The sequence below is a fragment of the Anopheles coluzzii genome, chromosome 2 (assembly GCF_943734685.1).
Source record: "Anopheles coluzzii chromosome 2, AcolN3, whole genome shotgun sequence".
In the NCBI taxonomy this organism is placed as follows: Eukaryota; Metazoa; Arthropoda; class Insecta; order Diptera; family Culicidae; genus Anopheles; species Anopheles coluzzii.
Genome location: NC_064670.1, coordinates 57,381,968 through 57,396,421, shown reverse-complemented (window position 1 = coordinate 57,396,421; position 14,454 = coordinate 57,381,968). Strand labels below are relative to the sequence as shown.

The 14,454-nt window shown below is 41.9% G+C and overlaps 4 protein-coding genes across 4 annotated transcripts; 2 read left to right on the top strand and 2 right to left on the bottom strand.

Annotated features, from left to right (window-relative positions):
* Positions 1 to 5,340: 5,340 nt before the first annotated feature.
* On the top strand, positions 5,341 to 8,835 carry LOC120952592 (zinc finger protein 774-like). Its single transcript, XM_040371991.2, has 2 exons — positions 5,341 to 5,683; positions 5,743 to 8,835. The coding sequence occupies exons 1-2, from the start codon at positions 5,579 to 5,581 to the stop codon at positions 8,278 to 8,280; spliced, it is 2,643 nt and encodes an 880-aa protein (XP_040227925.2). The 5' UTR covers positions 5,341 to 5,578; the 3' UTR covers positions 8,281 to 8,835.
* A 96-nt stretch (positions 8,836 to 8,931) lies between these two features.
* LOC120952600 (electron transfer flavoprotein subunit beta) lies at positions 8,932 to 10,217 on the bottom strand. The gene is made up of 2 exons (XM_040372005.2): positions 10,030 to 10,217; positions 8,932 to 9,786 (listed from the first exon to the last, which is right to left on the bottom strand). The coding sequence occupies exons 1-2, from the start codon at positions 10,078 to 10,080 to the stop codon at positions 9,073 to 9,075; spliced, it is 765 nt and encodes a 254-aa protein (XP_040227939.2). The 5' UTR covers positions 10,081 to 10,217; the 3' UTR covers positions 8,932 to 9,072.
* An 800-nt stretch (positions 10,218 to 11,017) lies between these two features.
* LOC120952599 (3'(2'),5'-bisphosphate nucleotidase 1) lies at positions 11,018 to 12,340 on the top strand. The gene is made up of 2 exons (XM_040372004.2): positions 11,018 to 11,436; positions 11,509 to 12,340. Exons 1-2 carry the CDS (start codon positions 11,197 to 11,199, stop codon positions 12,193 to 12,195), a joined length of 927 nt encoding a protein of 308 aa, XP_040227938.1. The 5' UTR covers positions 11,018 to 11,196; the 3' UTR covers positions 12,196 to 12,340.
* On the bottom strand, positions 12,180 to 14,454 carry LOC120952595 (uncharacterized). Its single transcript, XM_040371998.2, has 3 exons — positions 14,145 to 14,454; positions 13,866 to 14,076; positions 12,180 to 13,688 (listed from the first exon to the last, which is right to left on the bottom strand). Exons 1-3 carry the CDS (start codon positions 14,277 to 14,279, stop codon positions 12,388 to 12,390), a joined length of 1,647 nt encoding a protein of 548 aa, XP_040227932.2. The 5' UTR covers positions 14,280 to 14,454; the 3' UTR covers positions 12,180 to 12,387.

Below are 14,454 nucleotides of genomic sequence, written 5' to 3'. Positions count from 1 at the left end.
TAAACTTCACGAGGACGCCGGAACACAAGAGCGCAGACATTTTCATGATTTTGTATGACTTCGGCTGTTTTGGACCATACGTTTAGGCGCAGGCAATTGGTCTAGGCGCCACATTAAGTCACAAGTTTCAAGACGGCAGCGTCAAAGTCGTTCAGCATGCATCAAGGGCACTGACAGAGACAGAAAAGAAGTACAGTCAGATAGATCGCGAAGGACTAGCGATAGTATTTGCAGTGACAAAGTTTCACAAAATGATATATGGGCGTCATTTCAAGCTACAAACAGATCATAGACCGTTACTCCAAATTTTTGGTTCAAAGAAGGGAATCCCAGTGTACACAGCAAACAGATTACAAAGATTTGCCCTTACATTGCAACTATATGATTTCGATATTGATTACGTTCGCACTGATCATTTTGGAGATGCCGATTTATTATCAAGATTAATCAAAAAGCGAACTCAGCCGGAGGAGGAGTATATCGTAGCAAGTATTGAGTTGGAAAAAGATATACGATCAGTTGCCGGGAGCTCGTTATGTACGCTTCCGTTAAACTTCAGAGATGTTGCAAACGCCACTCAAACAGACAAATTATTACGAAAAGTATATCAGTATATTCAGCAAGGTTGGCCAGAAAATAATACTTTTGGGTTGGAGTTTTCTCGATATTACAGCAGAAAAGATGCACTCTCCATAGTGGATGGAAGTATTTTATTTGGTGAAAGGCTTGTTATTGCACAGAATCTGCAAAAGAGATGTTTAGAGCAGTTTCACCAAGGGCATCCGGGAGTGCACCGAATGAAGGCGTTGGCACGCAGTTATGTATATTGGCCCACCTTAGATAAAGACATTGCTGAATGTGTGGGTACGTGCTCATCTTGTGCAGCTGCAGCCAAGTCACCTCCACACGAGGTCCCATTGCCTTGGGAGAAAACAATAGTACCATGGCAGAGAGTCCATGTGGACTACGCAGGTCCCATTGACGGGGATCATTTTCTAATTGTTGTGGATGCTCACACAAAATGGCCTGAGATAGTTAAAACAAATAGTATCACAACTGCAGCAACGGTAGCTATACTAAGAGGTATATTCGCTAGGTTTGGAATGCCAACTACATTAGTCACAGATAACGGAACACAATTTACAAGCGAAGCATTTCATGATTTTTGCACAGCGCATGGAGTACATCATATAAGAACAGCACCATTTCATCCGCAATCGAACGGTCAAGCCGAGCGTTTTGTCGATACATTCAAGAGAGCACTAGTGAAAATCAGGAACGGAGACACGTCTCTGCAATTGATATATTCTTATTGGCTTATAGAACCACACCAAACGCACAATTACAAGAATGCAAAACGCCAGCAGAAGCAATTTTTGGAAGAAGATTAAGAACAAGTTTCGAACTGTGGCGCCCACCAACAAAATCCCGGTACAGATCATTCGATGCAGAGCTAAGAGCATTTGCAATTAACGATCCAGTGTATGTAAAGGTGTACAAGCGGAATTCGTGGAGTTGGACTCCAGCAGTAATTATCAAACGATGCGGAAACGTTATGTATTTAGTCAAAACCAATACGCAACAAAAAGTATTAAGAAGCCATGTAAATCAGATGCCTAAAAGGGTCATAGCTGGTGCTCGTCAAGCAGTAGGCACGTTGGCGAGTCGCATGCCATTAAACGTCCTGTTGGATACTTGGGGTCTATCCACATCATCGTTTGTACCATCATCATCTTCGTCACCTAAGTCATCATCTTCGTCACCTAAGTCATCATCTTCGGCACCTAAGTCATTATCTTCGTCACCTAAGTCATCGTCTTCGTCATCTACATCCTCGCCTGCTTCTTGGCTGTCGGCACAGTCATCATCATCATCATCATCATCGATGCCAGAACAGACAGTAGAGATTCGTCATCAGCACCAGGACAACTTCATCCCTCCAGAGCAGAGTACAGCAGAACAGATACCGCCACCTCGCCGCTCCTCTAGGCCTAGAAGAGTTCCGCGAAGGTTTGACTCGTATCAACTATCCTAAAGGGGGAGATGTTGCGGGCGCTAGCAGCGCCGCACGACATTGGTACTCTGGGTTGTCGTGACCGTGCGACAACTGTCAGACGTTTCGGTGTCAGCGATCGGGAGGCTGCGATCGTGCGCGAAAGCCGATCGTGCTCCTCTTCGAGGTTCAGCAGCGAGGGAACACAGACGTGCCGCGGACAGTTCTTTTTAGCGTGTTAGCTTTAAGCAGTTTTATAATATATGTTTGTAAAGTTTAAACGTTGTGTCCGGAGTTTTAATCGGCCTCCGTCCTATATCACCCCAACACCGGACGTAACAAGAAGGCATTTAATGGAAATTTGCGGGTAGGGTAGGCCTCTTATCATTAAACCTGGGGATACAGTTTTAGTTAGAAATCAAAAAGCAGATAAGACAGACTCATCGTACAAAAAAGAATTACATGAGGTAGTTAAAATTTGTGGTGCTGGCAGGGTAACGGTGAAGGAAATGAAATCAGGAAAAATTAACGATCGTAATGTAAAGCACACAAAAAAAAATTTCATGCGAAAAGCGGAAGAAGGGTTGACAAGTGGTAGTAGCAGTTCGGAGGAAGTAGCAGGGCTAGTGAAAGAACGACAGGCTAGGCTGATTAAAAAACTAAAACGATTAATCGAATATTAAAGAATTTGTAACCTTATTCCTCAAGGGAAGGATGTGGTATGTAAGAGTATCAGTGTTGGTGTGCGGGCAGTATGAGATTGGACGGAATAAAGAGCAGACGTGTGTTACTATAGCTCCGGTGTTTTCTATGGGATATCACACTGGTAACGTGCTGCTATTTTGGGTTAAGAAGCTGTTATTTCCTTCCTCTGTTGTTCTTCGATGGTAGTCGAAAGATGAAGGGCTCACGCACCCGGTTTGCGTTCAAAAGCATTAGATTCCAGCAACTTCTGCAGTGAGTGACTGCTTCAACAACCAACAGCATAGGCACATGTAATTATCAAATAATACTGCATACACTTTTAGGAATAACAAAGACTCGGAGGGCTCGATCTCCGCCAGAATGTCAAGGAAAATTTTCTTCGACACACGATTTTTTTTCTTAAATCTTAAATTAACAACCACGAAATGAAACATGAAACACGGGTTGCACAAATGATCCGCATGCTTAACTCACGCTTGGTTAGAAAGCTGTAACAAGTCGAAAACACTTCGGCGCTGTTTTGCCAGATCTACCATTGTTTCTTCTTCACTGCTGCTATCATCACTTACGAAGTGGGAGAAAATCATTTCGATGTTTTAAACATGCTTTTGTTAGCTTGATAAACGATCGTGTCTTAAATTAACTTGTTTGTTTACGTTGTTTTATTTTGATTTTGAACATTTTGACACATCGACAAAGGCTTTGACACAACTTTAACGAAAGAAAAAATTTAACGAAACTTGTCTGTCACAAGAACGGTTTCAAAATGCATAACTATTTTCCGTTTGTCTTGACGCAATTGTCTTGTGTCATTTCCGTTTGTATTTAATAATCGGGCCTAGAATCAACTGACATGTTCGACTCAAGGTTTGACTTGTTTGTTTGTTTATGTCTGACAGTGCACCTCCATATGATTATATGGGTTTGTTCGTGTCGGATGTTCGTGTTCGATTGCTGCTAGAGCGCCGCCTCAGCCCTCTACGTTACGCTAGCATTACGCGTAACGCCTGTTTATCGCAAACCCAAGCAGTGTTTTTAACGCCTGTTCATCGCAAACACAATCAGAATTTTTGCCGCCTGTTTTAACCGCCGTGGATAGCAAATTAATAGAAAATCATGCCTTAATTTTGATTATTTTTATATGATATTTAGAAAAAGAAAAAAAAATTAACAATATTAAAACAGTACAGCAATAGCTATTAAAGATAAAACGTATTGATAATTCATAAAAATAAATAAATTATAATATTATAATTACCCAAGTGCCACAAATCCACTAAACGACCACTAAACGGGTTCTAAACGACTCAACCTCTCTACCTAAACGGAGTATAGAAAGACTTCGTTTAGCAGACGTCAAACGACTCATGCATTCTAAAAATACCAAAAAAGATGGTAGCGCTCTCTGTTGGTGGGATACCCCAACCAGTTGAGCTTCATCGCTTGGAGGAGAGCTTTCTCATTTCCTCTGTACTGTATTATGGTTTCGCATTGAAGTTATGCATCGCTAGAACTAGAACAGCGATACGATTGTTTAAATACTAAACTCCAACGGAAACCACCAGCACTGAAGCAAGTGAGATTTGAATAATTGTCGTTGGTGTTGATACCCACGTATCAGACCACACAACCATTCATATATATTTTTGCGCTGAAAGTTAGAAGGCTATATACGTCATGATAAGATGAAACTTGTCGTAACCACATTGTAAGAAAAGGATAGCAATATAATGATGAGTTTGTAATACGCCATCTATTGATCAAACCAATGAAGCTGTGGAGCTTTTATTTTTTTCTATGGATATTCAATTTTCCAGTCGTTTAAGCTTAATCTGTGGCGCTTGAGTAATGTTCCTTAACATATCGTAGTAAAATTAGAATTTTAAAAATCCTATCAATTTTTTTTTACTCAGGCATCAGTCAGAACCTCGCCGCATGCGATTTTGTCGCAAGCTTTTGTATGGGATTTGACGTTAATGACAGCCCTTGCGAATTTGCCGCATCGCCGCATGCGATTTTATTTCGGATGTCACGGCCAAGCTACACGTACCGGACGACATCGGACGATGCCATAAAACGTAGGACCGCAGACAAGAGATTTGCGTCGGGCCTGGCCATGTCGGATCACAGCGGGCCGATTTTGTTTGGGATTTGACAGTCCGGTATGTCGTCCGGTACGTGTAGCTTGGCCGTCAAATGTCTAAAATCATATAAAATAATGATTATCTTTATAAAGAAACAACAAAATATCATTATAGTACCTTGAAAAGCTAGAAAATTGAGAAAACTCTTTTCTTGCCACATGCGGCAACATCGCATGCGGCGAGGTTCTGCCCATTACATCAAAATAGTGCTGTAACTCCAACACCCCAACCGGCCAGGCCGAAAGTATTGCGTAGATGCTTATGTCTTTTTCTTTTCTTTCAATCGTTGTATCGTTGTAATCGTTGCGACGTAGTCGCTGTATGTCTACTTGAACGGTTACTTTTACCCGTGATCGTAGAACAACGTGTATTGTTTTGGTCATGGACACTACGGTTAAACGCATCTTGCATTCCACCACCTTACCTCCATAATCTACCTTGATTTCCACCTTGGACATTTTTCACCTTGGTAAAATTGACAACCGTAATAAACAAAAAAAAACAAAATGATAAAATAGAAAAAAAAACTGTGCGTGTATTTTTCTGCTGCCTGTGAATTCTTCCCTATTTATTCACCCATCGACGGTCAAAATACAGTAATCGATCAAATGTTTTGGTGAAAAAAATAATATTTTCAAATTCTATGTCGTGCAATTTTATCGATTTTCTATCAGGCGATTTAGTATCCTAAATTCATTTCCATTTTTCGCAAAGCTAGGCGTATCACTGCATAAAAATGGTGCATTTCTGCAAATTGTGCCAGCTGCTGCATAAAAACATGGACTTTATCCAGTGCGATGATTCTAACGTTTGGTTGCTTGAAACGGTATTTTCGGTTAAGGTACGCGAACACTTAGAAGGCTATGCGTGGAGTTTCATCCTTTTTATTGTGCATTATAGATTACTCCCCTGGATGGACGTGTTGAGCCTATCTGCCGGAAGTGCATACGCAAATACAACAAGGTGATGAAGGATCTTAAAAAGTCCAACGGTGGTTTCCCTGTTTCCCGTCAAACTTTTATCGAACACAACAAAATTCACAACGGAGATGCGGAGTCGCTCTTTCAGTTCCCGAGTGCAGAACAACCGGCGTCGCTCAACGCGTCAAACAGAACTTTGGATCAGCCGTACCTGTTGGATGATGAAAGTAAAGAGCTGATGTTTACAGGACCGGTATCGGAGAAGGCAAATGGCAGTAAGAATGGCATGACTCTGAACATCAGTGGCGAGGCCGCAACAGTGTATCGTATAACAATGGGCGATACACAGGAATCGTCAGAAGATGACAGTTCGGATGGGAAGAGCAGTATAGCCGACGAGGACGAAAGTACTGACGACTCTACCGAAGACGATGAAGAGGACGATTGTTGTAGTGACGATACGGATGACTCGAGCACTAGCTGTAGCAGTACTAGCAGTACCGGTGCTAGCTCATCCGAAACTGTGGCTAGCTTGCGGCTAGAAGAGCATATAAAGCGAGGAGCGGAGGACTCCTCTGTGGATTTATATAGCACATATATGGACGGTCCTTTGATGCAAAATCTTCCCGAAGGAAGCCTCCTGCAAGGAGTTGGAGACGATTATGTTGTTCCCGAAGGGGATCGCATTTTCCCAGAAAAGGAGCTTATGAATGATGTCTTGGAACCACTTCAGATGGACGAGCCGACATCTAAAATTGAAGACAAAGTTGAATTGGCAAAGCCATTACAATGTGAAGAACAGCAAAGGTCACAGCAGCAAGAGCAGAGCCAGCAAGAATCATGTCAACAGGAAAGCGAAGAACAAGAAAAACCCACGCCACGAAACGATGATGACCAACAAGGGCATGAAGAAGATGAAAAAAATGATGGAGTCCCTAAAAAGTCTCGCAAGCGCAAGAAACGGAGCACTGGATCTGCTGCACAAGCAAAAAATTACGTTTGTCTCGTATGCCAAAAGAGATTTTCAAAAGCGATATATTTAAAAGTACATACTCGAACCCATACGGGAGAAAAACCGTACGCGTGTGATATTTGCTTCAAGAGCTTCACGCAGGCGTCTAGTTTAAACACGCATAAGCGACTTCACTTCAACGTAAAGCCGTTTGTGTGCGAAATTTGTAACCAGCAATATACAAGTGCCGGAAACTATAAAGTACATCTTCGTACGCACACCCAGGAAAAACCATACGCTTGTAGCTATTGCGATAAACGATTTAGCCAGCACTCTAGCAAAAAAATGCACGAACGTGTGCATAGCCAGGAAAAGCCGTACCCTTGCCAGGTATGCCTAAAGGCGTTCAGCAATGTTAGCAATCTCACTGTTCATATGCGGATCCACCAGGGTTTGAAGCCGTACAAGTGTGATAAATGCGACAAAAGCTTCGCTCAGTCTCAAACACTCAAAACGCATTACATATCTGCGCATACCGACGTACGACCTTTCCAATGTGATCGATGCCCTAAATCGTATGCAACATTGTCGAATTTAAACAACCACAAACATACACACCTTGAAGAAAAACCGTTCGCCTGCGAAGAATGTGGGAAGCGATTTACTCAAAAATCTTCACTTAAAACCCATGCACTTTCGCACAACACCGAACGTCCCTACCCTTGTGAAGAATGTACCAAATCATTCAACACGCAGGCCATGTTGAATACACACCGTCGAAATATGCACAGTACAGAAAGACCGTTTGCTTGTACAAAGTGCAATAAATCATACGCACAGGAAACGAGACTTCGGCAACACATGTTGAGTCATGCAGAGGTTAAACCTTATCCGTGTGTAGAATGTGGAAAGACGTTTACGACTGCTACCAACCTACGTATACATCAGCGAGTCCATTCTGGCGAAAAACCATACCCGTGCCCAACTTGCGGTAAATGCTTTTCGCAAAGATCCTCTCTTCGAACGCATGAAATTCTTCATTTGCCACCGGAATTACGACCAGAACCGTCGGTTCAATCCGATATACCGCGGGGAAGAAGAAAACAAAAAATTAAAATCGAATGTGGCGAATGTGGAAAAGTATTTACACTACGAGGACGCTACCGCAATCACATGAAACAGGTACACCAAAGAGATGTGCAAGACGTGGATGACGAAAAGTGCATGAGCCTGGAAGTTTCCGAAGAGAGTGACAACGACGCACCCATCGATACGGAAGTAGGTACGAAAGTAGTACAAGAGAAGCAAAACCAGTTAAGATCAGCTTCTGGGAATAATCGATCTGGTAAAGATCTTAGCCAACATCTGTCAGCTGCAGAAGAGGACGAGGACGATGAAACACATGAAGAAGATGATGAAGATTATGAAGACGAATACGAGGATGACGGTAACGACGACGACGAAGAAGATCGTGAACATGAGACAGGAGCAACGCATTTAAACAATTCCGCAGTTCCTTTGCTGGAACAGTACCATTATGGACAAATAATTTCCGAGCAAAACTAATCTGGCCTCTCATTGTATATTCATTTGTTTTGCATTATGAGCTAAGTGATCAAATTGGCCTGAAGTAATGCTTACCTAACAGAATAGTCAGTTTTGGCGACCCGGAAAGGACACAATTCAGTTCACACGAAACAGTACGTCTATCATTAAATCATTTGGCCATGCCTCTCTAACGATCATAAGTATTAATTTATCTAGGCAAGAACTTAATCGCTTTATCACTTATCTCTAGCTGGTGTTATATGTTGGTCGAACTCGAATTCTGATCTCTTTAGTATTCAAAAGTCGCTTATATCACTATTGTAGTCACAAGATCAAATACTCCTAAAGTATATCCTTAGCTTAACTTGCTACGCCCGCTTGGTGGCCTTCGGCTAGTGTAATAATAAGGTCTACCGTATTAGGTATACATGTGCAATTTCAATTTTATAACTTACCAATATCGAAAAGAACCGGATCGTTACTTTCGAAGCCGCACAACCCGGGACCCCGTTTGCGTTCGTATTTATTATAAATAATTTTATTTTGTATCAGATGGTATATACCAAAACGAAACTTTTTCTTAGTTTGGATGTATTCACTAACGAAAGAAATTTTCCTTGAAATAAGTCGTGTCCATTTTCGTGAAGAAAATGAGCTAGAAGAAAACTGTTTTTGTGCGAAACGGATAAACTATAGCAGTTTAATTTTTATTCTCAATTTGATTGACAAGCTAATAACCCCCAAAACCTTGAAACATTACTACCTCGGCAACATTCACTGTGAAGTTTACCTAACTCCACTCAGAGACTCCTACTTGATATAACCGCCGTCACGCAGTTTGGTCAACAAAGTGTCCACGTCCGGCAGTATGGATCCAGCTTGTCTGACAGGAGGATCTTCGATGGAGACAATTTCGATACGGGGCGTTGTGTCAACTCCCAAATCTTTCGGTGCAAGTTTCTTTATCGGTTTCTTCTTTGCCTTCATGATGTTGGGAAGGGTAGCATAGCGTGGGGTATTTAGACGCAAGTCAGCACTAACTACTGCCGGCATCTTAGTCTTAATGGTTTCCAGTCCACCGTCCACCTCGCGCACGACCTTTAATGTATCTCCTTCTTTTTCGACCTTAGAGGCGAAAGTAGCCTGTGGCCAATCTAACACAGCGGCAGTCATCTGCGCCGTCTGATTGCAATCATCATCGATGGCTTGCTTACCGAGAATCACTAGATCCGCTTTCTCATCTTGTGCGAGTTTGGCCAGTATTTTCGAAACATGAATAGGCTGAAGAAGATCAAACTCCTTGCCTGCTACCTCTACATGTATTCCACGATCTGCCCCCATGGCAAGGGCCGTACGGAGTACTTCCTGGGATTGAGAAGGACCAACCGAAACAACCACCACCTCAGTGGCGATTTTTTTCTCTTTCAATTTGACTGCTTCTTCTACAGCAATTTCATCAAAAGGGTTCATGGAGTGCTTGACCCCTTCAGTGACGACACCGGATTTGTCCGGCTTAACGCGAATCTGTGAAGAAAAAAAGAAACCAATTCTACCTTAGACTTCAGCTCATAAATGCAGATAATCCGTACCAGAACGAAAACATGTTGTGTAACGGACGGTATAAAATATTTTCCTTTGAGACTACACAATCGGCCTTATCAGTGACCATCTTCCTGGTGCCGCTGTTTCCATCCTGGCGTATTGTTGTTATCTCTTCCCGACCACAATGCCAGTTCCAGGGTCGAACCACATAATTTATCAACTTACCTTCACGGCATAGTCAATAACACGCTTTACTCCAACTAATACTCGGGACATGGTGAAATTTCTTTCTGCTCACTAGAAACTTCAGCACAAATAAATTGGCGTCAATTAAACACCCCAGAGCTACCGCAAGTTGGATGTTGGCAAATTGTATGTCCAAAGTCTATTCGCGCAAGATTATCATAGAATGTCGGTGCCCAAAGCTATGATTCGACGCAGAGTGACCAGAATACCGATTTATCTGTACAGGCGGTCCCCGAGATACAGGTAGTTTCCGAGATACACGGTACCTCTTATACGCAAATTCGGAGATACGCGTTTTTCTAAATATGACAGTTAATTGAGCAAATTGTACTGATTTCACACATCAATTGTAAAATGCCAAATAATTTCCCTTTTGATCAAACGTTATAAATTAATTCAAAAGGTTTAAAACTGTTACATTCAGTCAGAACCATATCAAATAATTATTTTAGTGACTAAACCACCCCTTCCCCCATATTTGCAAAATCACACGTGTTATTTTGGTTGGAAATTACGAGATTCGACTTCGTATTTCGTATTCGCGGTATTTTGCGACCGTTTTCAGTTCCCATTAACCATGTATCTCGGGAACCGCCTGTACTCTATTTGCTAAATTTGATAGTCCTTTGAACAAATTATACTGATTTGACACTTAAAATGTCAAATGCAAAATAAATTCCTATTTTATTAAATGTTAAAAACCATTTTAAAGGTACAAACTTGTAATATTCAGTGGAAATCAGATCGAATAACTAATTTAGTGGCAAAAAACTTACGATTTCAAGCAAACTTATACAAAAATTTGTGATGATTCGACTGAAAGGCTCGACATTCGACTTACGGCAATGTTGGAGATACGTTATTGCTTCCGGCCCGCATTAATAGCGTATATCGGGGAATAGCTGTATAGCAAACGTGTAAACAGTGATGCATCTAGATCAGTCCACCTGACAGCTGTTATAGCTAACTCATATATATCTTGGTAATGAAAACAACAATATCCCAAACCGATTACTTCGAAGTAGGAAGATTTCCGCAGTGAGCAAATTTGGTGCAATATATTATGTGAAACATTTACAGCGATTGACGCCGTTAAAATACTTAATTCTGCGAAATATTGATAAGCGAAACAGGGATAATATTGCAATGGCGAGTTCTGCCCCGTTGGTAATGCGCTTGGTCGGAAGTTCGATCAAGATTGCACATCGAGCTGGTAATATTATTCGTGATGTGATGCGTCGCGGTGATTTGGGAATCGTCGAAAAAGGAAAAGATGATCTTCAAACCGAAGCGGACCGTTCAGCGCAACGCTGTATCGTAGCATCGCTGTCCAAGCTCTTCCCTAATGCTACCATTATTGGCGAAGAAGGCCCAAGTGATCTGAATGTAATTCGAATAGAATGATTTAGGTCAGCGAACACCCAAATTTCATGCTTACGTATTATTCGAATGTTTTAGGTACCGGAAGATTGGCTGATAACAGAAAGCAATATCGATTTTTTGGAAAAGCATAAATGTCCTGATGCGTTCGTCAACTTAAAGGAGTCGGATGTGGTGATTTGGGTGGATCCACTGGACGGAACAAGCGAATATACGCAAGGATTTCTTGAACGCGTTACTGTGCTGATCGGTATCGCAGTCAACGAACGAGCTGTTGGCGGCATCATACATCAACCTTACTATGAACACGATACTGGAGATATCGGACGTACTATCTGGGGGTTGCATGGATGCGGTACGGGTGGGATTCTGCCCGTGGAACCTCCTTCGGATCGATTTTTAGTCACCACTACGCGTTCCCATTCCAACAGCATTGTGCAGTCCGCTTTGGATGCCATAGCACCAGATGAAGTATTACGCGTGGGTGGTGCAGGTTACAAGGTGCTACAGCTGCTTGAAGGTAAAGCACATGCATACGTTTTTGCGAGTGCAGGGTGTAAAAAGTGGGACACCTGCGCCCCGGAAGCCGTTCTAGAGGCCAACGGTGGGACACTTACAGATATGCTGGGACGTCACTACCAATATGGAAAGGATGTAAGCTTCCCAAACAGCAGTGGAGTTTTGGGTACCGTTGCTGGTGTGTCACATGATGATATTCTCGCCAAAATACCCGATAACGTAAAACAGGCTATGAGTATGTACTAGAATATGCGTACATGTTTAGTTTTATTCGTTAGTGACATTCCATGTAATAAAAGAATAAAACTAAATCTAGTCATATTATATGTCCATTACCATAAATCACACGTAAACAATAAAAAACAGCTGGTCTTAGGATCAAACCTCAGAATACGCAGACATCTATCGTACGGTAAATTAAAGACTCAATGGAACATTTTAAAGCTTAGAAAGCTGTCGGTTTAACATGGCCCGGAGTTCACGTCGCAAAATTTTTCCACTGACGTTCTTTGGTATCTCTGATACGAAACGTACTCCACCATGCAACCGTTTAGCTGGTGATGTACGAGCGGCAACGTATTGTTTTACTTCCTCCTCTGTCAGGGTTACTCCTGGTTGTTTCACTACAAAAGCCAAAGGCAACTCCCCGGCTGCTTCATCGGGAAATCCCACAACGCCAGCGTCTTTTATTTTTGAGTTCGTTAGCAAAACAGCTTCGATTTCGGCTGGTGGAACCTGATAGCCTTTGTATTTGATAAGCTCCTTCAATCTATCAATAATAAAAAATTCTTCGTCATTGTCATAGTAGCCAATATCACCGGTTCGAAGCCAGCCGTCCTTATCGATTGTTTGAATGGTTTCCTGCTCATTTCCTATGTATCCTTTCATAATCTGAGTGCCTTTAAAGTATAATTCACCTGCTTCATTCGGACCTAATAGCCTTCCAGTTTCTACATCAACTACCTTTGCCATTGTGCCGGCTTGTAATTTTCCTACGCTGCCCGATTTGTTCGAATCGTTGGACTGTATTAACATTGCAAGAGTTGTTTCACTCATACCGTAGCCTTGCAGAACATGCTTTACCCCAATGCGCTTCTTGACTAACATTTCTGTTTCTTTGCTTAGTGGTGCGGCCCCGCAGAGCAGCGTATTAATGCAACTTAAATCGTAGTTATCCACCAGAGGATGCTTGGCTAAAAACACCATCAAGGGAGGTACCACGAACACAAAGGAACAACGATAGTTTTCAATGCAACTTAAGAACAGACCTTCCTCAAACTTGGGCAAGGAAACTAGCTTCAGCTTATTACAAATGACATTGATCAACGTGAGGCATCCGAAAGCATGAAACCACGGTATAACACCTAACACAACAACGGGCACTTCAAATGATGCCTCGAGAACAGATAACAACGATACGCTTGCAATTACATTTCGCTGTGTTAACTGCACCCCTTTAGGCAAACCAGTCGTCCCAGAGGAGCACATGATCAGTGCAACATGTTCTTCTACGTTTGTGGGAGCTACCTGGAAGCTATACGGATTGATGGCACTTGTTTGTAAAAGAAAATCATTAAAAAGGACCACATCCGCTCCAAAGGAGTTTTCATTGCCAAAGAGAAAAATATGTTTGATGAAATGGCGGTTTTTACGAGCAACTGCAATAACCCGCTCCGCAGAATATGGTGAAACGAAGAGTATGCTTGGTTTGGATAAATTTAGCGCATGGTCGAATTCCCCTGAAACGACATAAGCATAAGCAATCCATTAATGAATGCACAACAGAGGGTAGAATAATATCAGATATAAAACGAGCTAGTATTGTTAATGACTCAATTCAATTGCTTATACAGGGTTATCGTTATCTTTTTATATGTACTATCAGCCTTATCTACACATCCCTTTAATCCACTTACGTTCGGTGTACGTCAAATTAATTGGAGCAACAGCAGCATTTACAAAAAACGATGCATATAAGACAACAGGAAATTCCAATCGATTTTCACTTATAATTCCAACTACGCCATTCGGGGTCACATCGGTTAGACTCCGTAGGCCTTCCGCAAGACGCACAGCGTTTTCTAACAACTCCAGGTACCGCAGCTCGTTGGAGTACACGCCGTCAATCTGAAAAGGTCAGCAGCGAGTCAAATATGCAAAATTGTATATTTCTATATTAAATGTCAATAACTTACCACTGCTACACCATCACCGTGGCGCAGTAAACGTTTCATCAAGTACATTCCCAATGAACCACATCCTTCTGTAATGTTTGCCGGTTCAGGTTCTCCAAAAAGAATTAATTTACTGTCATTAGTGCGGCGATTCATTTCCAGTTGCCGAAATATGATGTAAAAAAATAGTCACTATTGGGCTAAAAATATAGGTTTGATTTTTTATTCGCAGCACACAACTCGAGTCGCAAGGTAACCAGTTTTTTTCCAAAAGCACACACTGCACGCCAATATGTATCATGGAATCCCGTTCCCCGAAGAGTCTTTTATA